Source organism: Saimiri boliviensis, chromosome 14 (genome assembly GCF_048565385.1).
Source record: "Saimiri boliviensis isolate mSaiBol1 chromosome 14, mSaiBol1.pri, whole genome shotgun sequence".
NCBI lineage: Eukaryota > Metazoa > Chordata > Mammalia > Primates > Cebidae > Saimiri > Saimiri boliviensis.
Window position 1 is genome coordinate 47,640,178 of NC_133462.1, and position 26,248 is coordinate 47,666,425.

The 26,248-nt window shown below is 47.1% G+C and overlaps 1 protein-coding gene across 36 annotated transcripts in view; it reads right to left on the minus strand.

Moving 5' to 3' along the window:
• Positions 1–26,248, minus strand: part of NFASC (neurofascin) — a 204,946-nt gene that overhangs the window by 132,958 nt on the left and 45,740 nt on the right. For 2 of the 36 annotated variants that reach the window (XM_010348935.3, XM_010348929.3), the window contains exon 1: positions 22,590–24,073. The exons of 31 other annotated variants lie outside the window; for them this stretch is intronic. In XM_010348935.3, the coding sequence (XP_010347237.3) occupies positions 22,590–22,621 (32 nt within the window). In that variant the 5' untranslated portion in view covers positions 22,622–24,073. Of the gene's footprint in view, positions 1–19,641; positions 24,074–26,248 lie in introns of those variants that run through there. 3 more of the 36 variants (XM_074384954.1, XM_074384951.1, XM_010348936.3) reach the window with 3 other exon arrangements.

Here is a 26,248-nt window from a genome sequence, read left to right on the forward strand (position 1 = left end):
TTAGCCCACCCCAGTAATTGTCCAATAGAAATATGATAGCATAAGCTACAAATGGGATTTTAAATTATCTAATAGTCATAGTAAAGAATTAAAAAGAAACAGGTGAAATCAATTCAATTTTAATAATGTACTTTATTTAATCCAATATTCAAAATATTATGAGCTTCTAATCAATACATAAAAACTATTAATCAGATAGTTTACATTAAACATAAAGAGTTTAGTTTATACTTACAGCTCATCTCAATTCAGGTCAGCCATATTTCAAATGCTCAATAGTCACATGGGCTAGTGGCTACCGTTTTGCACAGCACAGCTCTAGACCAACCAGCTGACAGCAGTGCATGTCAGCCACGTGAGGCCATCTGAGATCATCCAGCTGTATTTGGGCCACCAGATGACTGTTGCTACATGAGTGACACCTGACATGGCCATCAGAAGAATCTCCCAACTGAGCCCTGCTTAACTTGTTGACTCGTAGAATTGTGAAAATACATAAAATGGTTGTTTTAAGCCACTAAGTTTTGGGGTGGCTTGTTATGCAAAATAGACAGCGGATACAACAGCAGACAGTGTTGCTAAATTTGCTAAGGAACTGAAAGTCCTTAAGAGTTCAGGAAAGGAAGGTGTTAACTATTCAAGGTGGATAAAGAAGGGTTAAGCTAACCTAACAAAAACAGTCCTCAAATGTGTAGTCGGTATCAGAGAACTCACTTTCACTTAACATTTCTTTTTTACCAACTCAGGGCCACCTTCCTATGCTTAAAATTGCTTGCTATGGGGCTTACTCATTTACTTAAAAAAAAAAAAAAGCATGCCTACAGCAAACAAGGCACTTTCTTGATGGTCAGTAATCACAGTGGAGCCTGTAGTATCTTCCTCCCTAGGCTAGGTACAGGGCTCCCTGGAGGCTGGGGCTGGAGAATATTATGGTACTAGGTTTCCTTGTAGACTCGGTTAGTTTGGTGGGAAGTTTTGGCCACAGCAGGTAAGTGGCAGCCATTCTTGTTGCCTGCCTGGGCACCTTGCCTCTTCATCTCTGTGTCCTTCTCCTGGACTTGCCAGGCATTTCATCAGGCCTACAAGGAGTCTCCCACAGGAAAACAATAATGTGTCCGGGACCAACCTATTCCAGCCCCACGCTGTGCTGCACACTCTGGCAGTACTGAAAAAAAAAAAAAAAAAAAAAAAAAAAAAAAAAAAAAAACCTATCCTGATGCTTGTCCACAGTGGTATGAGGGTGTGTGATCCAGTGCCACTTCAGATGCTCTTGGGCACATGTCTACAGGGCTCCAAACACCGCTGTGCTGATCATCTCTGTGAAAGCCACCCACTTCACACAGGCACCACCCCACAGTGCCAATACATATGCCAGCTTCCTGCACCTCTTGCTTCTAGCCCTACGGCCTCTTATTGACACTGAGGGGTGAGATAAAGCAGGACCTATTCAGAGAGCCTGGGTGTGTGCAACCCAGAAATGTGGGGGAATTAATGTTCAGCGGGATGAACCTTTGACCAGTGGGAAAGCGTGGCCCTTCTCCTGATGCAGTGTCCTGAGGAACAGTCCATCTCTACACTTCCGATAGCCTGAGCCACTGGCTGGCTTTGAGACCAGGAGGTGGGTGCATCCTCACACTGGCGTGTCCTCTCCTCACCCTTCTTGCCTTTTCCTTTACTTCTGTTCTCTGGGATGGCACTCCCTAATAAAGTTGTGATATATAAGCCTTGCCTGAGGTTCTGTTTTCTAGGGACTCCAGTCCAAGATGCCAAGTGACCTAGGACCCTATCAGGGAAGAGACCTTTACATTCTACCCTCAAGTATGACTTTAGGCACCTTATGTCTAGCTGCTTCATTGGAGACCCAAATTTCTGGCCCTCAATTGAAGTAGTACCTTCTTGGCCCACCCTACTATCCTTGTGAGAAGGCCTGGCCCACTATCAGGGTGAGACCATGGGGTGAGGATAAGGGGATGCATGCCACTGTCACTCCCTCTACCACCCTCTTCTTAGAAAAGTGCCTCCCTGGCCAGGCGCAGTGGCTCATGCCTGTAATCCCAGCACTTTGGGAGGTGAGGAGGGTGGATCACCAGAGGAGGTCAGGAGTTTGAAACGAGCCTGGCCAACATGGCAAAACCCCGTCTCTACTAAAAGTACAAAAATTAGCTGAGTGTGGTGGTAGGTGCTTGTAATCCCAGCTACTTGGGAGGCTGAGGCAGGAGAATAGCTAGAACCTGGAAGGCAGAAGTTGCAGTGAGCAGAAATCATGCCACTATACTGTAGCCTGGGCAACAGGGTGAGATCTATCACAAAAGAAAAAAAAAGAGTACCTCACTGCTTTCCAAGGACACCAGACATCCTTTTTCTCAAGGACCTTTACTTAAGCTACTGAAAATGTTTCCCTTCTCCCCGTCCGTTTTTTCGTCATACCAAGTTCAAGAGAAAAAGCTTAAGTTTTCCATGTCCACTTTATTTTCCTACAGAAGGATGGGGTTGGTCGCCCCTAGGCCTGCCCTGCCTTTCTTCCTAGGTTTCCACATAGCGCAGTTTGGATCCCTCAATCACACGGGGGCTCTGGGCAGGCACACAGCAGGTCTCACAGCTCTACACTCTGGGCTGCTTCAGCATGAGCCCATGTGCAGCCAACACGACCTGAATGAATCGATGGATGGAGGAATGGATGGGTGCTTTCCTGGAGTCAAAGCACAGCCTCCATCTCAGCGGATTTTAAATCAGGAACAACTCTTCTCCTACATCTTTCACAGGCAAGTCAACCAATTTGCCTGTGTGCTCAGCCTCACCCTAAGCAAATGGCAGCAGGACAGCTCTCAGAGATAGGGGAGGCCCACAAAGACTTTTTGGTCTCATTTGATGACTTTGTTACAGTCCCGAGGAAATAAACATCCTCTCACTTTTACACACAGAACAGCAGGAAAGAGAAGTCAGCTGCCGGAGGGGAATTACCCTCTGAAGCAGTAGCATGGTGCTGCGATAAGGCGGAGTCTGGTTACAATTTGCCGCAAGCACAGATGTTAATGGATTCTATTAATACAAATTTGTACTCTGAAAACCTGATGACAGCTCCCAGCCGCCAGATAAATCTCACCAATTACCACCCCGTACATTGGCCTTCCTGAACTGTTTCTGGGAGCTGGGATCTCTGAGGAGCCTCCATTCTAACTGAGGAAAGGGAACAAGGATATTGCTTGCTGGGGGCTGATGTCTAGACTACCTCCTTCAGGGAACATAGCCCGGAGGAAGGGAAACACAAAGTCCTCAGGGCTCAGAAGATATTTACCAACGTGTGGGTAAAAGTGATTACTGTGCAGGGCTCAGTGGCTCACACCTGGAATCGCAGCACTTTGGAAGGCCAAGGAGGGTGGATCACCGGGTCAGGAGATAGAGACCATCCTGGCTGACACGGTTAAACTCTGTCTCTACTAAACATACAAAAATTAGCTGGGTGTGGTGGTGTGCACCTGTGGTGCCAGCTACTCAGGAGGCTGAGGCAGGAGAATTGCTTGAACCTAGGAGACAGAGGTTGTAGTGAGCCAAGATTGCACCATTGCACTCCAGCCTGGGCAACAGAGCAAGACTCCATCTCAAAAACAAGAAAAAAAAAAGTGAACACTGTAAGACTCTTCAGAAAGGTGGCAGCTTCTGCTGTCAAAAAATAACCTGGGCCGGGCGCGGTGGCTCAAGCCTGTAATCCCAGCACTTTGGGAGGCCAAGGCGGGTGGATCACGAGGTCAAGAGATCGAGACCATCCTGGTCAACATGGTGAAACCCTGTCTCTACTAAAAATACAAAAAATTAGCTGGGCATGGTGGTGCGTGCCTGTAATCCCAGCTACTCAGGAGGCTGAGGCAGGAGAATTGCCTGAACCCAGGAGGCGGAGGTTGCAGTGAGCCGAGATCGTGCCATTGCACTCCAGCCTGGGTAACAAGAGTGAAACTCCGTCTCAAAAAAAAAAAAAACAAAAAAAAAAACAAACAAAAAAACCTGGCATGATGCTCTTTTGAGCCAAAATGGACTTTATGGATTACCTACCACACCTGCTTCATTTTTCCTGTTAACCTGAATGACGGAGCACTTGGACTATCACCAAAAGGGTAATTTCTGATGTCATCAGTAATAGGCATCATACTGCTTCAGAACATTTTCTTTAAAGTAACCTACCCACTCAGTTAACTGATGCTGGGAAAGGGGAAAGTGATGTGGAAAAAAGCCTTATGGGGGCTCTATACTTGGCTGCTATTAGTTTAACTTCATTGACAGAAGGATTTTGTACATCACCTAGGAAAAGAATATTGTGTCATTTTAAGTTTCCTTAAATATAAAACATAATAGTTTTGTTTTGGAGTTTCACAATATTCTCTGGAATCAGGTAAGAGAAATTTGGGGTTTTGCAGATTTAGGCAGGAACCTCAAATTAACAAAACCAAAGCCTGGACCTTCTTCCCCTTGAGCCTCTGAAACACTGCTGACTCCTGGAGTCACTGCCTGACATCCCACGGGACCCACATCCCAACCAGGGGAAACCCCAAGGAGGACTCATGCTCCAACTCTCAAGCTGGTGATCATTCAGAAGCAGAAAGCACCAGGCTTCCCCAACTGCCTTCTCTAACTCTAGGGCAGCACAGGATTCCCTGGAGGTGGTGTATCCCCGGACTGCTGGGTTGTAGTGAAAACCAACCCATGTAATCGGCTATCTCCTACAAGATGCCCAGTCCTAGAACTCTGCCTGACAGCATTCTCACTGTCTTGTCATGCTCATTCATTTAATTCTGTAAGCATTTTTAAATCTCTGCTGTATGTGAGGCCTTCCCACCTGGCATACTGTCTCCTTGGATTACAATCCCATTTCATCTAGAGAATTTAAGGTGTTGTGTTTTAAACAAAGTTTCTGTGAGGTCACCTGGGCTAAGTGCCATGGAATCAAACTGAACTTTGAAATGGGCCAGTTTTCAAAAAACCAGAAGTTTCCAGCCAACCCGAGTCAGCATAATAAGGAAGTCACCACTATTTTAACCCTGCAAGGATAGTTAGTTTAAAATGACAAATCTGTTTTTTGTTCTTTGTGACTATTTTCTTCAGCCTTTTCTGCCTATAAAGCCAACCTCCTCTGCTCAGCTCATGGGAGCACTCATTTTATTTTAAAGCATGAGGTATTGCCCAATTCTAAGATCACAAATAAAAGTCAATTCAATTTTTAAACTAAATTTGTTGTAATTTTGTCTTTTGGCAAGTGTAATGAGGTTGACCTATTGGTTCCAGACTTCATTCTGCACTACAGTGGGAGAGCTTTGGGCTGGCTAGATTTGGTAGACAGAGACATAAGCAGATAACTGCCCAAAGGCAAAGAGGGAGACAAATATGAATGGAAACTGGTGACCGGGAAATCAGAAGGGAGCCAAGGGGGAGAAGGGAGAAAACCCTGGAGACCATTTACGGCCTCTGGCCATGAACTGTGAATAACAGGGTCTCTTTTATCACAAGGCCTCAGGGCAGTTGATTCACCTTCCAACAGTGGCACCAGATGGGTACGAGCCAGGGACTGTTTAGGGTCTGTTTATCCACTAATTTGTTAATAACAGATCTGTATTTCCAGCCTCAAACTCCCAGAATTAACAGCCAGTCCGGGGTCAGGTGTGATGGCTCATGCCTGTAATACCAGCACTTTCAGAGAGCAAGGAGGCCCTACTGTTTGAGCCCAGGAGTTCAAGACCAGCCTGGCCAACGTGGCAAAACTCTGCCTCTACAAAAAAAAAAGGAAAAAATTAGCCAAGCATGGTGGGGTAAACCTGTGGCCCCAGCTACTTGGGAGGCTGAGCTGGGAGGACTGTTTGAGCCTGGGAGTTCGAGGTTACTATGAGCCATGATCTCACCCCAGCCTGGGTGACACCAACAGAGTGAGACCCTGTCTCAAAAAAAAAAAAAAAAAGAAAGAAAGAAAGAAAAAGAAAAAAAAAACCAAATCAGGGTCCTCGAAAAAAATTAAACACAGAATTACCATATAATCCATCAATTCCACATCACATTCAGGTATACATATGCCAAAGAATTGGAAGCAGGACTTGAAGAGTTGTTTGTATACCCATGTTCATAGCAACATGATGCGCAAAAGCTGAAAGGTGGAAACAACTCAAATGTCCATTGACAGTGGAGAAACAAAAGGTGATACATCTATGCAAAGGTCTTTATTCGGTCTTAGGAAGAAGGAAATTCTGACTCATGCTACAACCTGGATGAACCTTGAGGACATTATGCTAAGTGAAATAAATCACTTACAAAAGGGTGAATACTGTATGATTTTACTCATATGATATACCTAGAGTAGTCAAATTCATAGAGACAGAAAGTAGAATGACGGTTCCTAGGGGCTGGGGGGAGGAGGGAATAGGGAGTTATTGTTTAATGAGTAGAGTTTCAGTTTTGGGAAGATGAGAAAGCTCTGGAGATAGACGGTGGCAATGAAGATGTACACAGCAACATACATGTACTTAATACCACAGAGCCGTACACTTAAAAACGGTTAAAATGGTATATTTGACATTATGTATATTTTATCATAATTTTTTTTAAAGAGGCAAATCAAACACAGGCTCTTCCTGTGATGAAATAAAAATCATGACACAGGTGCACTAAAGGGGATAATAACAGACTGGAGTATTTGAATTCCATAGGGTCCTGCAAAATGGTAAGAACCTACAGTCATGTTAACAAGTCTTCAACCAGGAAATGATCATTTTAGAAGCACTAGAATGGGCATGTGGCATCCCTGGGTTCCAGTTCCAACTTTGTCACTAAGTAGTTGTATAACACTAGGCAAGGGAGTTGCTTCTCCCTGAGCCTCAGTTTACTGATTTGTACAAGGGGTTGAACTAGATGACCAAATCACCTCGGCTGGGCCAGAGGTTCTCAACATATGGTCCTGCAGCAGAATCTGGAAACATACAAATAACGTAAATTATTGGGCCCCTCCCAGACTTCCTCAATCAGAAACTCTGTGTGTGGGTCTAGCAATCTAGGTTTCAACAAGCTGAGATAGGTTTGAGAACCACTGAGATAGGACATTTTATGTTTTTATAGCTAATAGTGATCTGAGTCACATTTTTAAGGAAATTAAAAGCACGAACAGCCAAACACATAAAAACACATTAGCAAATGAATAGGAATAAAGAGGATAATTACTTTTTTAAAAAGATGAGATGTAAATATAAAGTAGCAAATTAATTTTTTAAAAAAATCATAATTTTTAAAAGTCCAAACGAGTGCTGTCCTTAAAAGTTATAATAGCCTACCACCTGCTGTTTTAATGATGCAGTTCTTGCTTAAAGCAGTTTTGCAACTTTATTTGGAACCGACTGCTGAGTCAGTTTAGAAGCTGAACGAAATCAGCTTCATTTGTTTGGAACTAAAAGTATCTTCATTTAGCTTGATCCTAGACTTATTGTCCTGATTAGGCGGCTTGCAGAAATCAAATTCCCTCTAAAAGGAAGAAGCCTGCCCATCCTTGGGAATATTCAAAGAACGTGCTGCAGCCTCAAAAGCGATTTCCAAAGCACAGCTCAGACATGTTTCAGATAATGACAGAATGACACATTTGACACTGCAGAGTGCCCATCTGGAAAGGGGCCACACTCACTTCATGGAAACTCAGACCTGACAGCTGGAAATGGAACAAGAGTTCATTCTTGGGGAACAAGAACTCACCCTTCAACAGGAGTGGAATAGTCTCACCATTTCATAGATGAGCAGTGAAGGCCAAAGGGGCTGATGAATGTGTCTAAGGTTATAGAACTCACAGATGGAACCAGAACTTAGCTTTCCTAAAGACTCCTGACTGGCTGGGCACGGTGGCTCACGTCTGTAATCACAGCACTTTGGGAGGTTGAGGTGGGCGAATCACAAGGTCAGGAGATCGAGACCAGCCTGGCCAATACGGTGAAACCCCATCTCTACAAAAAATATAAAAATTAGCTGGGCGTGGTGGCGAGCACCTGTAGTCCCAGCTACTTGGGAGGCTGAGGCAGGAGAATCACTTGAACCTGGGAGGTGGAGGTTGCAGTGAGCCAAGATTGCACCATTGCACTCCAGCCTGAGTGAGTGAGCAAAATTCTGTCAAAAAAAAAAAAAAAAAAAAAAAAATCCTGGCTAGGGAACTTTGAACCAGGGAGTGGGGACAGGACCAGTGAAAGGCCCTGCCCACCAGGCTGTGATGTCAAATCAGAAGACGAGGCTCCCAGCCCAGTCATTTTCTTCATAAAACAAAAGACTCTTTTGAATGTACTGAATATTCTGGCACCAGCCCTGGTCAATTCTTTCTCTCAGGGTGGGTTGCAAAATATTTCTAGCATCCCACAGAGTCCAGTGAGGGCAAAGAGGGTGGAAAATTCTTTTTCCATTTAGCCACAAGGACTTTCTGGTCCTTGGCAAGGAGGTGCCCAGTGTATCATGCTTACCCCCGCAGGACAAAGGGGAGGGTGAAGGTGAAGGGTTCTATTCCCCAGGCTCCTGGCTACTCAGGACTTCTGCCTGGCCCATGGCTGGAACAATTTCCTCCTTGTTCCACACTGCGTTATTCTAAAATGTTCACTTTAGGGGTGAGGGGTGGGTGGGAGGAGATACTAAAAGTGAAATATTATTTTGAATATTTATCAAGTTGTTCCCACCCTTGGCTTCTCAAAAGGTCTTTAAAAACATCTTTTTCAGTTTAGTTTATTTTATATATTTTTAAAAATAGACGAGGTCTCATTATGTTGCCCAGGCTGGTCTCAAACCCTTGGCCTCAAGTGATCCTCCTGCCTCAGCCTCTCAAAGTGCTGGGATTATAGGTGTGAGCCATTGTGCCCGGTTACTTCTTCATGGATCCCTCCCCAATATCCATCCCGTAATCTAAATCTCTCAATCTTAGCTTTAGGTATATGGTGCATCCTGTCTTTTCTGTGTGATTCTCTCTCTAGTAAGACTACATGCTCAGTGGCTGAAGTGTAGCATTCTCTTTATTTCCCATAGCACCCAGCATGCTGGTGGGTGTGGTGCAGGCATCCAGCCATCATGTGGTGATGGTGATGGTGATGTGATCGCATGATCACATATGCCTACTGTGTGCTGCGCACTCAAACAAGTACTCTGCTGACATGCATGACCTCAGCTAATCCTCAGAACAGCACTATGTGCGAGAAGCTATTCACTTCACTTTTTAAGTTGAGGCTCACGAGGGTTAAGTAAGTAGCCTATTCAAGGTCAGGGGAGGGGCTCAGGTACATATCTAGGTGTCCTGGACTCCAAAAGCAGAGCTCCCAACATCAGGACATCACTCCCTTCCAAAATAAGAAGTTAGAACATGCCCTCAGCCTGCCTCTCTCTACCTCAGCTCCATTCCCTCGCCTGCCTTCCAAAACTCCTAGGCCAGGGAAGAAGAGGCTCTCAATACCCAAGGGGTGACTTCAGGGACCACGAGTGAGATGGCTGACCACTGAAGAACCAGGGAAAGGTAGAAAAAGAAGCTGGAAGACAGAGAAAAGGTAGTGCCTTGAGTGACACAGACCTCCTTCTCCCCAGGCCCAGCAGGCAGCCTTTCTGTACAAGCTGCCCTACATACAGACATTACCCTTAGGCCTGAAAGTCCCTGAATCACAGTCCTTTCACACACGCCCCTCACCCCAGAAAGCACCCAAGGCCCTGACAGGGTGAGGGAGCCACATCATAGCTACATGTCCAAGGAGAATCACGTTCACTCCAGCAGAGTGGGATGCATTTATTTCAACCTCCCAATGTCACCTTAATATTTCTGTGTGAGATGCAGGGGAGGGAAAAAACTGTTAGGCTGGCTTACCCACTGGGTTACCCAGCTGGGTTCCTGGTCCTGATCAGGACACGGCAGAGGGAGCACCAAGCTAGGTGTCAGGACATCTGGGTTCAGGTCCCAGATCTTCCCAATAACTCTCTGGGTCTCAGGCACCACATCCCTGCAACAGGGAGGTCACAGTGTGGCTTGTAAAGGCCCTTCCAGTGGCTCAAGCCTGTGGCTCTATGGCCAGATGATGGAAGCTCCCCTACCAATTCCATGCTGCTGGCACCAGCCAGACTGCAGATGGTGTAGAGCTGAGTGGTGATGGGACCTTATCCTGGCCTACTCCCTGGGAATCTGACCCTGCTCCTCCTCAGCTACAGGCATGCTCTGACAGTCTTCAAGAAAAATGCTGACCTCTGGCCTGCTAGGTTCCCAGTTAAACAAAAGACTGCAAGCTGGTGAGCTGGGGACCATCCTCCAGAGGGCTGGGTCATCTTCCACCTGCCAGCTGACTCCTGTGCACATACACTCCACACTCCAGCTGCACAGGCCACAGAGCGGGGTCAGTGATCCCTGGAGGGGCCTTCACACTGACATGACTTCAATGGGATGTAAGTGATGGGGAAGGGGCTAGAAAGCAGAATTTATGGGTCACTGCTCCAGTGCAGACCCAGCCTGCACAGCTGTCACTCAAATTTAGACTTTCGGGGTCTGAAGTGCCCTTAACTTAACTCTGCACCTTGTTCTATCCGAGTTGAAACTCCTTTTCAGCCAGGCAGCTGTGTTTCAGCCAAGCCCCTTATGGCCCATAGTGCTTTCCCCATATGGCTTCTCTGCATTCACACAAGCTGGGCCCTCAGTGCAAGTCACCCAGTGCCATTCTATCCTGTATTGAGGCCCATCCCTTCCTTGTAACTACTGTTTAAGATCTGCTTTCTAGAAAGTCATCTGGAGACAACTCTAACACACCCTGCCTCTGGCCCTTAGCCTTTACCTTCAGCCCTTATCCATGGCCTCCAGAAGCTATAAATGGGTTTTCCCAAACTGGACTCATATGTAGGCATATTCCAAAGGAAGGAATATCTCCCAGATTCTCATGAGCATACCCGAGAACCCCCAGAGGTCTATATGCCCCAGCGTGAGAGACACTATCTTAAGAAACCAAAATCTACTTTAATGAAAAATATCTTTCCATTTCAAATTAGAATTGCAAAAGACAAGTTTTGTCTTTTAACTGGTAAAATCATAGAAAAGCACATGGTAAACATTCTCCCAGAATTCCATGAGAAACACTGAGCTCCAGTTTTCACTTAATCATCAAATATTTATTGAGGGCCGCAGAGGTGCCGGGCAATGCTCTTGGCAATGGGAGTCAGGGGTAAACAAGACTTTGTCCCAGCACTCACAGAGCCTACCTGCCAGTGGGGGAGATGGGCCATGAAGCAATAAACAGAGACATAAGTGCAGGTAGTGGGGAAGTGCTGTGAAGACATACATGGGGTGGAAACAAGAGAAAGGAGTATAGGGAGGAAGGAGGGCCAGATCTTACATAGGGTGGTCAAGCAGTCCTATCAAGGAGAGACTTAAATAAAATAATGGAGTGAACTGGGAGGTGATGGTGGGAACAGCTCAAAGCAGAGGGAAGAAAAAGGAAAGGCCCCAATGCTAGAGCTGGCTGGAACACTGAGGAAAAGACAGGCTGGTAGAGCAGGCGGAACTGCGGGGCAGGGTAGGGAGGGTCAGGCCATGCAGTGCCTTGTATGTCATGTAGACCAGTCTGATTTTATGGGAAGCAAGAAGGGAGGCATGGCCAGGGGTGGGGGTGGGTTGAGATGTTAAAGAAAAAAAATTATCCAGTGCCACTTGTTAAAGTATGGTAAGGCAGACTTCATTCAGGACCATCCAGATAGGTGCAGGGAGCACTGCAACAGGGTCTTGTAGTGGGGGAGAAAGATTGGGCTAAACTCTGAACAGTTTAGCCCAATGGGTGAGTGGGAATTTCTAGCCAAGAAGCAGGGTGGGGGTCAGTGGATGGAAAATTACTAAGAGGAAACATCAGGAGCAAGAGGGATTTCGGCTAATAGACCAAACAGGATTCCTGCTGCAGACAGGCCAGGGTGATCAGAGATCACCTGGGGAGTGATGGAGGATGAGAAACCTGGTCAGATATCAAGGGTGAGCAGCCATCCAGGGTGGGGGGGTTCTTGTTAAACTGACTTAGCAGGGTTCTGGTTAAAACTGGATTTTATAAGAAAGTGCCAAGCTGGGCCTAGCAAAAGGTTCAGGAGCCTGGCTAAAGTTTGGTCAAGCAAAGAATCTTTGTCAGAAACAAGGAACTGATGGGTTTTCCCTTTTCTGTCTTTCGTCTACTATCCTATGTTATTCAGGAACCCATGGTTTCCCCATCAGACTGGAAGCTCATTGAGGGCAGGGCTTGTGTCTCCCCTCTCATACCAGAAGCTCTTCCCTGCCTTCTGCTGCTGCCTTCTGCCTTCAGGACAAGGCCCCACTCATAATAAAGCTCAACTGGGTAGTGACTCCAACCTGGAAATAAGCTCCAGGGAGCAGAGGAACTACTAGCATTAGCCTGGCAGGCTGTATTTGGTTGTTACAAACATCATTGCGGTTTTTCCCATAACTATTAATACAATCAGAAAAAAGAGGAGGGAGCTGTGCATCTGTCACCAATAGACAGGCCTCCCCAACGTGAATTGTGCCCTACTCGTCACTTAATGCCCAGTGGCTCTGTGCAGCTGTCACCTGCTTCAGATGCACACACCCCCAGGGGTGGTTCAACAGATGCACCTGCTGGTCAGCCTGGGGACCCCAAGTCAAAGTGGAGGCTCAGGCAAAGCTGGTCCCTGCCTGCCATGCTGAGGCACCATCGTGGGGAACATAGCAACACCACCCTGTATCACTGCCACAAACAGCCTCCACCTCTGACACTGCCCTAGGGGAGCCTCAGTTGCCCGTATCCATAGCAACCGACATTTGTGTGTTGCAGTCCCAGGAGGGAGGGCAGGAGGGCTGCTACACTCTGTTCGCTTATTCCGAGAAGAGACAGGCATTTCTCTGGCTAGCTTGGGAGGCCTGAAATTCCTAAAAGACATGTCCTCATACACTTTCATCTGTCTCCTGTCTCAGTCAGCAAGGTGCATGTGGACGTGATGCATCCATTTAAAGACAGGACTTCCTTCTGGGTTCTCTCTGAAGCAGTTTCTGCATAAAATTTTGCTTTTAAAACACCTGGGAACTCAGGGTGGGGTCAACTAGGAAAAAATAAAAACCCCAAATCCCACAGCTGGAAGGAACTTGTGAGGTTTCATTTCCCTACCTCTGAACCAGATGAAACCTCCTCCCATCTTACAGTGAAAAACTCAAGCTTTCAGTGTTAAAAAGAAATTAAACACTAAAATGGGGCAAAAAATTTAAATTAAAATGCCAATAGTAAACGCTTCTTTTTCTCTCCATCCCTAAAAGATTTCAGCCAACCTGGGCCTCACTTCAGTGGTTCACCTCTCTCTGAGCTCACTCTGGTAGAGCTAAGTCTAACCTAAACCCTATAGGTGATGGCTTAAAGATGGACAGGGATAAGGGGCTGCCTGGGATGAGAAGAAAAGAGGTTCACAGGTTTTCTTTTAAAATAAATTGTGTACTCGCCCTGCTACTGAGATAACTAGCTGAGTCTATGTTCTGACTCTGGAAAATGTGTTCACACTTACAAAATACGCCTCCGTGCAGAAAATGAGCCTGCTAAGCCGCTTCACCCCAGAACGAAAGGGCTGGCACCACCAGCTGTGCCCACAGCCGAGAGCCCACAGTATGAGAACCCCAAACCATCTGATCACCAAGCAAGGTCAAACCAGATCAGAGGTCAAACCAGATCATACCTAACACTCCCCTTCCTATTCCCACAGCTCTTTTCCCTTGAAAGATGCTAAACCTTCTTTAAATAAAAGTAGAACAAACAAATCCAACTGAATTCTTTTCTGTCCAGCCCTTTCTGCAGTCTCAGGATAGAACACTTCTCAAGTTCCAGCCTTTACTCCTTCCCATTTACAAAAGAACTGCCCTGTTTTCGAAATAAAAATAAATCCCACAGTCCTCTAATGTCAAGAGAAAAATGTACCATTTGGCTGCCCCCAAATCCTATGAGAAAGCATGTCTGGTGAGATATTTACATAACCACATTTCTGCAGCCTGAGATGGTTCCCGTCATCTCTCCTCTCTCCCACCCCTTGATCCTCCCTCCGAACCCTTGGTCCTCCCCATCCTACATTCATTCTGCACAGACAGCAACAGCAAAGTCCATGGGCTCCACCCCTGCTAGCTGTATGGGTTCAGTGAGCCCTCCTGAGCCCTGGTTTCCTTGTCTGTAAAACAGAGATCACTGTACCCTATCCTATGGACAAGTGTTTCGCAGGGGAGACAAGTAGTAATAAGAGACAATGTACAAATGTCTGTAAAGTACTTTGGGACACAACAAATGTTAGTCATTCACTATTATTTTTTTGTCCCACAAACTTTTTGAGAGTAGATTGACCAACTCGTCATAGTTGCATTCTCAGCATCTAGTGTCTGGCACACTGAAGATATTTCACATTTCATTTACAAAATAAAAATGTTCATTAAATCTAGCTGAAGAGGCCACAGACTTGTTTTGCACTGGTTGGTCCGTACTTCTGCTCTCAGATTAGCTTGGCTCAGTGCTATTCCCCTAAGGGGAGGTTATCCTCATATAACCTTCTTTTCTTTCCAGAAGAATCTCCAATAAAAATCAAACTGTAGGAAGAAAGTGTTCTTCAAAAGGGAAGCGTCTCTGCATCCCACCCCACCATTTCTGGCCAGGCCTCTCCAAAGATCTGTCCCTCTGCCTTCTGGATGGTATTCAGCAAGCAGATGAATAATGAACCATCACAGGGGATTCCAACTGGTGGCAATTAACACTCTTCCAGCTGGGAAGGATTTAGCTTCACGGTGCCCAGACCTGCCGACTCTCCTACCCTTTTCCAAAGCACACCAACTGCTGCCATGTGAATTGGGAGGATCCCGCAGATCAAAGAGAAGAATCTGCTAGATGAAACAAGATCAGCCAAGTGTTGATCATGGCTGAGGCTGAGTGATGGGTACATGGGGATTCATTATACTATGCTCTTTACTTTTGTATATTTTGAAAAACAAAACAAAACTTTGATTATAATTCCACATTTTACCAGAACTAGGGCAAAGAAGCCCAAGGGGTTTTCTTTCTAAATCATCAGGGTAACTCCAGGCCTGATTTCCATTGTAAAAGAAAACATCCAGGAAGTTTCTCTAGCAATTTACATTTATAAGACGAGAGAGTTATTAAGTTGGTGCAAAAGTAATTGCAGGTTTTGCCCTTACTTTTTTTTCATGACAAAAACTGCATTTCCTAATATTCAGTTGGTGTAGAGAAAGAGTGCTGCTGGCTTTCGTGAGTTTGGGCAAGTGACTTAACCTCTCTGAGACTCTCAGTTTCTTTGCCCTTGAAACAAATTTCGACCCTATCTCATGGGGCTGCCATATAAAAGAACATGAAGCTTTTAGTGCTGTGCTGACACCTTGAAGCAGTACATAGTAGATGTTTGATAACATTTAGTTTATTTTCTTTCCTTCTGTTGTATTCTTGCACTAAGAAGCTTAATGGAATCAAACACCAGAAGTCAACTGGTGGCCAGGAGAAACCTAGACACACTGAAAAGAAAGCTTCTGGAGAAAGGAACTCCAAACTCTATTGCCTGGGAAGCCTGGTCCTGCAAGTACCCATCAAGGACTGCAGTATTGGAAACATCATTTACCATAGGCACTAACGAGACAGGGCAGAAGGCGAGGAGCAGAAATACATGCCACCCAGGGTCCCAGTGAGAGGACAGGTTGAACCAGGAGAAGTTGCTGGGAGGAGCTGCTGAGCACTCAAATGCCATAATGACCGGAGTAGGTAGCTGTACACCAATGTTTATGACAGCATTGCTCACAATAGCCAAAAGGTGGAAACAACCCGAATGTCCATCAATGGATGAATGGATACACAAAACGTAGTACGTATTATAAATAAAAACAAAATCCTAAGCCCCCCAGTCGATTGCATGGAACCCCTCTTGGCCAAGGGGACCCCCACAGAAATCTTAAAAATTGAGTTCCAGGCCATGACAGGATGGGAGATCAGTCATGCCTCATTAAACCTCCCACCTCAATAACCACTATTAGAGTTTTCTTCCTAAAGATTACATAGAAACTAGCCCTTTCCAAAGACTTGCTCCACCATTGATTTCAACCAACTGCCTGCTGGTTCCATTGTGCAGTTTTGTTACAAGTCACCAGCATTGCTTCCCAATAGGAGACCACCGACCATGTGCTGGTTCTGGCCGTTTTACAGACGCTGTGTATGGGATGCCTCTATGCCTTCCCCCTCACCTTTGGGTGTATAGAGCCTAATTTTAATGCATTTAAATATTACGTCTCCATCTCAAAGTGAACATGAGGTGTAAGTAACATGCATCTTTGCTTACTACATATGTGTGCACCCTCTGCTTTGTGAATATTCACAGCTCCTTCTATAAGGTATTAAATAAATGTAATATATTTATATATATTAATTATTTAATATTATTTACATATAAATAGGTAAGTGATTATATATATATATATATATATCCAACTCATTTGGCATAAATTCCTTTTCTAATCTGCCCTCCATCAAAGTGCCTGCTTTTGGTTTCTACCAGAGGCTATGCTTCCTAGCCTGCAGGTGACAACTCTTTATAAGGAATAAAGCTCTCCTCTCCATATTTATGAGAATCATGGTTCTTCGGTTGATAACACATACAATGAAACATTATTCAGCCTTGAAAAAGAATGAAATTCTGATACTTGTGACAATATAATGAGCCTTGACAACATTACGTTAAATGAAATAAGCCAGATACAAAAACACAAATACCGTATGATTCCACTTATTGAGGTTCCTGGTGTGCTTAAGTTCACAGAGAGAGAAAACAGAATGGTGTTTGCCAGGGGCTGGAAGGAGGGGAGAATGAGAAGGTGGTGTTTAATGGTCAGTTCTAGTGGGGAGAATGAATGAGTTCTGAAGATGTATGTAGTGACGATGGTTATATAAGTGAATGTACTTAATGCTACCAAACTGTACACTTAAAAATAGTAAAAATAGTAAATTGCATGTTGTGCATATTTCACCATGACGGAATAAGAAAATAATGACAAAAGAAGGAAAAGAAAGATGTACCATAATGGCAACATTTTGGCTTTAGTTTATATCATTTTTTCCCTACAGCTGAAAGCATCCTTAAAATATCCAGGGGCTGTGGGTCGGGGGTGGACTGTAAACTGGATGAGGAGATTTTTAGAGGGCAGTAGAAATATACCCCATCTTGACTGGAGTGGTGATTACATGGGGCATATACATTTGTCAAAACTCATCTGTACTCTAAAATGAGTACATTTTATTGAGTGTAAATTATACCTTGATACAGTTGATTTTCAAAGTCGAGAAAAAAACAAAATGAACAAACAAAAAAATTCCTAAGAAGTGAAGCAAGAGAGTCCATGCCTTATTTGTAATTTAGGAGGCAGATCTTAAAGGCTCAGGAAGAAAGACAATACATCCCAAATGACTGTATTACTGGGCAATTCTAGGCTGACTCTAAGAAGGTTGCATACCCCTCCTCCCTCCATTTTTTCCCACCAGCCCCGGAACTTCAGAGTCAGGCAAACAAAGACCCTGTCAGACCTCTCCTCGGGCTGATAGAAGTTATAGTTCCAAATGTCCCCTCAGAAACGAGTTAATAACATCCCGTCTTGGTTGGAGATGTGTAGGAATGGGGAGGAACAGGGTGGCTGGTATCTACTACTGGCTTCTGGTGTGTGCTTAGGGCCATTACCATGTCACTTACATCTTCTCCTACAAAGAACCCACAGCAGGGGACCTGAGGGGCGTGGTGGGGGGAGCACTCAGAAGAGAACCGGGGCCTGGAGATCTGAGCAAGCTTGTTGGACTGCATGTCTCCAGCCCTCCCGACAATCTGTGACCTTTTTGTAGAATGTTCCCTCACAGCCTGCTTTTAGGGAAAAGAAGCACCTTAGCTTTCTAATCCTGTATGACTCAGGCACCTCCAGATTCCCCACTCTGTTCTTCTTTCCCCTTCCTCTAGCAAAATACAGTCACCTCTCAGGCACATGTGACTTCTGAAAGACAGACAGTCTCAATAGTGTCCCCAGGCTTCTGGTCTAACCTGGAGATTGACAGAGAACAGTGGAAAGCTGGGGTCTCCCTCTTCCTTCAGTGCCTCCCAGGCCTCTTTGTGAGAGAAGAGCCCATAGCCAAGGGATGCGGAGTGAGGAAGAAGCAATGTGAACGGGAGATTTGAATTTGTTCATAGTCAGAAATCCAGTTTAAGGGTAATCAAAATTCAGATGTGTCTCTATCAATATGGACACCTTATCCAACCTACCTTCTTCTAGAGGCTGAATGATTTTAAAAAAATGAATCAGACCCACACTGAAATCCTGACTTTTCTACCTAATTGCTGTGTAACCTTAGGCAAGTCACTTAACCTGTTTCCCCATCTATAAAGTGAGCATTGTGATATTTGCCTCATCAGCTTACTGAGGGACTAAATGAAGACGTATCAAACAACGGAGCAGTGATGCCACCTGCCCCCACCACCCACCCCTCTCATTTTGAGCTTATTCAGTCTACAGCAAAGTGGAAAGTTATCTTTCCTTTTCCAAGGTGATTATAAATGTGGAGCTGACTCTATCACGGGGCCCTCCTTTAAATGTCAAGAGGAGTTTGCTTTAGGCATGTAAAGTGTGCTTGAATCCCTGAGAAGTATAAACCAAGATGACATTCAGACCAGGCCCCAGGCAGAGGTGGGAAGGGGAGAAGGGCACTGACAGAGGCAGGAAGGATCTGGGGCAGATGCCATCAGGACCCAGAGCCTGAGGGTGGAGGGAAGTACATCCAGGATGGTGGGTTGGAAGCGCAGGAATGGGAACGGGGGACAGGCAGGGCCCTGGAGAGCCTGTCACAGGGCAGAGGGGGTGGAGTAAAGCCACATTTCCAGGCCCCCAAGCAGCCGAATTCTGCTGAGCTGTGAGGAAGATCCAGGAAGTCAGAAAACTGGCATACACCAGAAGATGATGCTCAGCTCCAGAGACCCAAAATGGTGCCAGAGGCAGCCCAAGAGGCAGGAGAACTGGAACTTGAGCATGTGGCCTTGCACAGGCTCCAGTGACGAAAGGGAATGGCAGCAGGAAGCCAGCGGAGACCATGGGTTACTTAACCTGAACCAAGCCAAGCAGCAGGAGGCACAGTGAGGACACCTCCAACATGTGGGCCTGTCCCCCAGCGGAGGAAGGTTTGGGCTGGGTAGGAACGAAGGGGAACGAAGACTGCATGGGACTGGACAGAGACAACCTCCTCCTTCCTACTCCTGTGCTAATGATTTCATAGATTAGTTCATTTATCTTCTCAAAATCCAAGAGGCAGGTGCTATTAATCTCACACTCAATAGATGATGAAACCAGGGGTCACTCAGCTGGGGGTTGAAGTGGGACTGGACCCCAGCAGTCTGGCTCCACCCCCACCTATCTGCCCACCTTGCAGGGTGTTAGCTACTTGCAGGGTGTTAGCTGCCCTACTCCTCACTGCAGCTCCTGGAGGGAGAAGAGAGTCCCCCACCCCATCCCCCTTCTGAGACTGCTGCCATCATGCTACAGATCAGGGTGACAGAGGGTAAGAAAAAGCTACTGCAGCCCAGCTGGTTGCCAAGCAAGAGTCCCCCATCCCCATCCAGATGGCTCACCAATCCCACTGAGGGCTCTTTTCTCTGGCTTCTTCATTGCCTCAGCTTGAAGGGCCCCCAGCAGCTGTACCTAGCACACATGATCCATGGAGGCTTGTGTCCTAGGTAAAGAATGAAGCATTCCCCGGGATCTGTCTAGCTCCTTGTGTGCTCTGTGGTGGCAGGACCAGAAACAGAGGCCCCAGCAGAAGCCAAAGTCTTCTTTCTGGGTGAACAGGCACATCTGGCTGAAAGGCAGAAATGAAAGGTCCACTAAACCATGGGAGTGGTTTCTCTCTCTGGGGCTTCTTCTCTAAGCCTGGGGAATTCTCTGGGCTTCCTGGCCTTATCCCAGGACTCCAAATCCCAGCCAGGTACTTGGTCCCTGTTCTTACACCTGGTTCAGCATCTTTGATGGCAGACCACTGCTGGTCCAGGGTCCAGAAAACAGAGCTGCCAAAATCCCAAGAGAAAATAACTTGAGTGGTCCTTAATCCAGAGTTCGGCCTGCAGGACAGCTCCCTTCTGAAATGCAAGATGCCTCTCAAAGATCTGGAAGAACATTTCACACAGCTCCCCTCACTGTCAGGAAGTGTTTCCTTGCATCTGATCTCAGTCCTTCCTAAGGACACCAAAATAATCCACTTTATTACCTTCTACTGAGAGGCGACATGGCAGCAGGTTCCAAGAGGTTCCAAGCATAGGGGCTCTGAGAGAGCAGGTTCTTGGGCCTGGCTCAGTCATCGACAGTGTGACACCGGGCAACATGCTTAACTTTTCTGGATTTCAGGATCCTTTATTTTATTTTATTTTAAAATTTATTTTTAGATGGAGTCTCACTCTGCTGCCAGGCTGGAGTGTAGTGGTGCAATCTTGGCTCACTGCAAACTTCATCACCCAGGTTCAAGCAATTCTCTTGCCTCAGCCTCCTGAGTAGCTGGGATTACAGGCATCTGTCACCATATCTGGCTATTTTTTGTATTTTTAGAAGAGATGGAGTTTCGTCATGTTGCCCAGGATGATCTCAATCTCCTGATCCTGTGATCTGCCTGCCTCGGCCTCCCAAAGTGCTAGGATTACAGGTGTGAGCCACTGCACCTGGCCAGGATCCTTGATTGTAAAATGAAGGAAGCACAGGTTGTTGGGAGGCTTATATGAAGACAGACATCCAGTGCTCAGAGCACTGCCTACCGTGGGGAAGGCTCTCAGTGAACAGGAGCCATTATGATTACGGTTGTTGATGGTGTTGCCATCACGGGGGAGGCCATCTCGCCAATTCCTCCTGGTGCACCCTGAGAACATCAGCCTCAGAGAGGCGGGTGTCCAAGGATGACTCAGCCTGTCCAACTCTTTGACGAACGCCCTCATCTTCCAGAAGCCTCCCACAGCAAATGACAATGTTACAACATAGCCAGTAGGAGCCCCAAAAAGCTTGGTGGAGGACACTGGGCCGTTCCTCCAGGCCAGGTGCCCAGCCGGCTGACTACAGTTGAGTTGACCACACACAAGCCCGCACTCCCCAGCCCCACCTGTCTCACCAGCTCCTGTGCATCCAGCCCAGCAATAAATCACAGAAACAGTGCTCCCAGGAGCATGCAGAGGCTTCTAAAAATAGTCACTGCTCCTTCAGACCGTGGGAGAGAAATGGGAAGCAAGTGTCCACAGTGCCTGCAGGAGCCAAGGAGAGTCCAGGAAGGAGCCGCAATTCTCTGTAGAGTCTCCTCATCATCCTGCGGCACTCAGGCCCCAGGATGTGTTATGCTCAGGGAAAACGGTACTGTTTGCTTTGTGCATAGGGTTGAGGAAGCACTCTGCGATGTTCCTGACACTCTGCCCTAGGGTGAGGTCTGGCTGCCTCTGGGAAGGTTGAACTGGTCTAAGCCAGGCATGCAATACTCCAATAACCTGGGACCATCAGTTTGTTTTGGCCCTAATACAGCCTCAACCCTTCCTGGGTTAAGTACGGTCACTGAATCTTCAACCCAAACAAAACGTTAAAGTCACTGGATCCAAACCTCTGCTTCAGGGAGCCCTGTACCCGCAAGGAGGCCAGGACACACTGTCCCTTCCACCAGCCTGCTTTTTCCCTCCCAACGAACAATAAATCAGTACACATTCTTTGGACAGAGCTATCTTGAGATGAAAAAGTTTCCTAACTCAGGGTAGCTCTAGACCAAGCCACTTCCAAAGGTCAAAGTGAACATTGTCAGCCAGGCCAGGTGATATAAGCCTGTGGGGGCTCTGTCTTCACTCTTGTTTTGGTTTAGCATGAAGTGACAGGAAACCAAGGTTCCCCTGACCCAGAAACTGCTCTCCATCCCCAGAAGCCAGCTGAGAGCAAAAGGGACTATTCTTACTTCTTCCCAAGCAGCAGCTTCTGCATTCCTGGCCTGAGATCCTGAGATCCAGAGACACCAAGACTTAGCCAGACAGGCCTGGCTGGAGAGAGACAGCTGGTTTGAGATGGTGGAGCCCAGAGGAAATGGCCGAAGGAGGGAATAGGAGAAAACTAATGCTGGAGAGGGACGCTCCAGAGAGTTAACACAGGCTCCACAATTAGATTCACAACGCTGATTCTGCCTCTTCCAAAACGCTCTCTGGCATCTCACTTTTCCAGACACCCTCATTCCTCAGATCAGAGCTCCTCTGCCCACCATGTAGGGCTGTGGAGCCTTGTCCTTGGCCTCTCTTCCTCCTAAAATTTTGGCTCATTTAGGATAGAAGACCAGTATCACCTCCTCCTTCCCCTTCAAGCCTGCCTACTTCGTATTTCAGATCCTAACATGCAACCAATGCACTCCCTGGGCTAGGAAGATTCTTGCAGCCCTTGTGCACAAACACAGTCTTAGCTTTGTTGGGAAAGTATGAACAGTCCTAGCACACACCGCTTCAGAGTCTTTGAAGGCCAAAGCAGGAGGAACGGGGTGAGGATGCGAGGCCGAGAGAGAGGGCAGAGTGGGCCATCCTACCTCTCTCCTGAAGGAGCCATGGTCCGGTTCATTCAGCGTCTGCTCAGTCTCCCTCCATGGGGACAGGTGGGGAGGGAAGCTAGGCATTTCTTAGGCCCCAGGCCATCCCAGCTGGCAGACTTAGGCCTGAGCAAAATCCCAGCAAGATCTTCTATCCCTGAATGCTGGCCTCAGAGAAAACACAGCAGCCCTGCTCTGGGTGGAATCAAAATAATTCCTGACTTCCCTGCTCCTTGTCACCCTGCACCAGACACCTCCCCAGCTCTCCGTGGCATAAACAGAGCTTTATTATCTCGGGCCCACCATGTCCTGTGAGAGTGCCGTGAATGGAACGCAACACAATACACTTGTTTATTAATAACCACTCGCCCCTCCCTCGCCCGGCTTGCTCACTTGCTCACCGCTGGGTCCCCCTCATGCATAATGGAAGAGTTGTGTGGCCCATGACACAGGCCAGGCTGTGCTCTTGAGGGGACAGACAGAGAGACGTACCAGGCCGGGCCAGGCTCCCCAAGGCGGGAGTGGGGTGGGGAGCAGAGCCCCCTGTTAAGATTCAGAGACGTCATGTTTTGTAGGATAGCACAGTGTGGCGGGGGTGGTCCTGGCCCTCCCCATACACATGTCCTTCAGGAACCCAAGCCAGGGGTGGCAGGTGGTTGTGTAACCTCTATGTAACACCCACCCTGTTCCATCCAGGGCTGTGCGCTGGCCCCGCACAGGACAATGCCTCCCGCACAGAACAATGGCTGTCCACGACTTTGGTCCCCTGGTCCACTTCTGCTTGAAGGCCCCAGGACAAACCTCTCTCTTCCACTTTACAGCCCATTACACGTTTGACTACAGCCATGTGTGTGGCCCTTGTCTCTGTCTTCTGCAGGCTAAATACCTCCAGTCCCTTCAACCTCCCCTCTTCCACTCACCACATTGTCCTGCTTCCTCTGAGATGGGCAAACTTCAGTGGGTCAGGGATTCTCTAGAGTGTACGGCTCAGCAGTCCTACCCTCTGGGCGGAGCATACCCTGACAGCAGCCTTCCCAGAAGGGAGTTTGGAAAAACATGGAAACATCTTAAAAATGTTTATACCCTTCGTTCCATAAATTCCATTTCTGGGAATGGATCTTAAATAATCAAAGATAATTGAAATACTTAAGTCACACAAATACTCAGCAGAATATTGTTTATAATGAGAAAAAGAAGTCAGAAACAACCTAAACAACCATCACTAGTGGAAACTTTTGTTTATCGTTTCGTGGAAACATCTTTTGTTTATCATTATAAACAAAAGATGGCATGCTGTGGTTTGATAGTCAGCACAGTGTGGAGATCATACGCGTTCTAGAGCGGGCGACCTTGGTTCAAAATTTGGCTCTGCCATTTATTGAGTGTGCTGTCTTGGGCAAGTTACTTAGTGTGGGTGAGCCTCGGGCAACTGAGCCTCGGTTTCCTTATTTGTATAACTGGGATCACAGTATCGTCTTGAGTTACAAAGATTCCACAAAAGCCTAATATGCATGGTAAATGCTAAAAAAAAAAAAAAAAAAAAAAACTGGCTTGTACTCTTAAAACTCTCATAAGCAGTGAAATATGATATAATTATCAAAATGACAAAATAATATAGGAAAATATTTTAATCAAATGGAAGATTGAGTGAAAAAACAGATTACAAATTCAGGAGAAGAATGACTATCGTCGGGTAGCGAAATTAGGGATAATTTGCTTTTCTTCCCCTTTGTGCTTATTTATCTTTCCTGAATGTTCTGCAAAGGAAACATAAATCACTTTTGTTAACAAGAAAAAGTGCTTGCTGTGGCATGACACCCGGAGCAGGGCGTAGCTTCCCCACCCAGGGCACGGGGCAGCCTTTGGGACAGGCTCATATTGCAATGCCTCTTCAACCACCACATCCCACTATTGGCTCATCCTGAGCTTCAAGTCAACAACCTGCACCCCCGCTCTGGCTCCCTCCAGCCCCATATCTAGCCCCCAGCTGGCCTCTCCACAGAGGCTCCTGTTGAGCCATTTCTCTTGCCAACAATGAATGCAGGGCTAATGGAGTTTGTATGGGAATGGGAAGGATACAGGGGAAAGGCACAGCCAGGATGGAAGGCATTGGCCCTAAGACTCAGAGCCAGAACAGAGTGGGCAGCCCAGGTCAGGGGCAAAGTCCGCCCGGGAAGAGGTAGCCCTTTTCCATATCAGCAAGGTACAGAAGGGTTAATGGAAAGATCAAATTGATCCCATGTTGAAGAGGAACAAAAGGGAACAAGATGCTGAGAAAATCAGACGGCAGCCAGATGACCCCCTGCTGGATGGCCTGGGGGTCGGAGGGGTGGGCAGACCCAGAGGGTAGCTGCCCTCCTGCTCCTCCTCCTGTTCTCTGCCTGCTCCGAGCTCAGCACAGTGTTGGAAGCCACCGCCTTGCAGTTCCTGTGGCTTTTCTCCTCACAGAGGTGGCCACACCAGCCCATCTCCCAAAGCCACCTGTGGACAGCAGCCCCTTTCTCAACCCAGGGAGCTTGATGCTGGTAGGGAACAGGAAGCCAGGAGGGGTTGGCAGCCAGAAAGGGGGAATGTGGCGGGGGAAGACAGCTGCTGGGCCGGCCTGAATGTGGGTCACATTCACAGAGGACAAACCGCGCCAATGCAGAATGGCTCTAGCAACAGCTGGCCTGCCTGGGGGAGAGTGCCGGCGCATCCTAAGCATCCTAGGCAGGGCACCCGACTCCCACTCCCTCACAAGGCTCACTCCCCTGCCAGCCACAGCTCCCTCCAAAGAGGTCTGGTGCGCCACATCCAGCCCACCTGCTCTCCCACACCGGAAGAGATCAGCAATGCAATGACTCAGGGGAACTGCTGACCCTGTGGCCACGTGCAGCCCACAGGGACTCAGGGAGAGAGTAGACTGAGCAGGCCAGAGGCCCTCCAGCTGGATTTGTTAACAGACTGTAACTGCTGCAGTGAAGGGTCCAGTCTCATCCTTGGGTGCATAATCCTCACTTCCCAGCATGGAAAGTTAACGCTATTACAACAGGGAACTTGCCACCACAAAGTATTTTGTCTCAACCATTTAAGCTGAAGCTGGGTGACCCTGTCAGAGGAGCTTAGAAATCTCAGCAGTGAGTGCGAGGTAGGACGCAACCATCCCATCCAGAATGGGATCCCAGGATGACCCAGGGCTGGAAGCAGCAGCCAAGAAGCAAGTCACTCAGAAGGGAGCCTGGGAGGAGGGTGTGAGGTGCCACTGGGCAGCCGTGGGCTGTCGGTACCCGCCAGGGCTTGTCTGCCTTCATGTGTGTATAGGTATCTCACATGTATATGGTGTTGAATGTGTCTTCTTGGGTTTACAGATTTGTGTGTGTGTGTGTGTGTGTATGTGTGTGTGTGCGCGCGTGTGTGTGTGTATCTGGTGAGTTCTGATAGTACGGCTACGTGTTTTGACATGTGGGTCTCTAGGTCTCAGTGTGTTTGTTTGTCCTAGTTCCTGTATGTGTGTTTGTGGGCACATATGCCTATCTTGATACACGTATTGTATTTCTGTTTCTGCGTGGGTGGAGCAGTCCCATGGTCTCCCTCTTGTTACCAGAATGCTTTCCAATTAGGAGCAACACTAAATAAATCTTCCATGTGCAAATCCTACAGGGACTCCCTGTTTCTGCAAA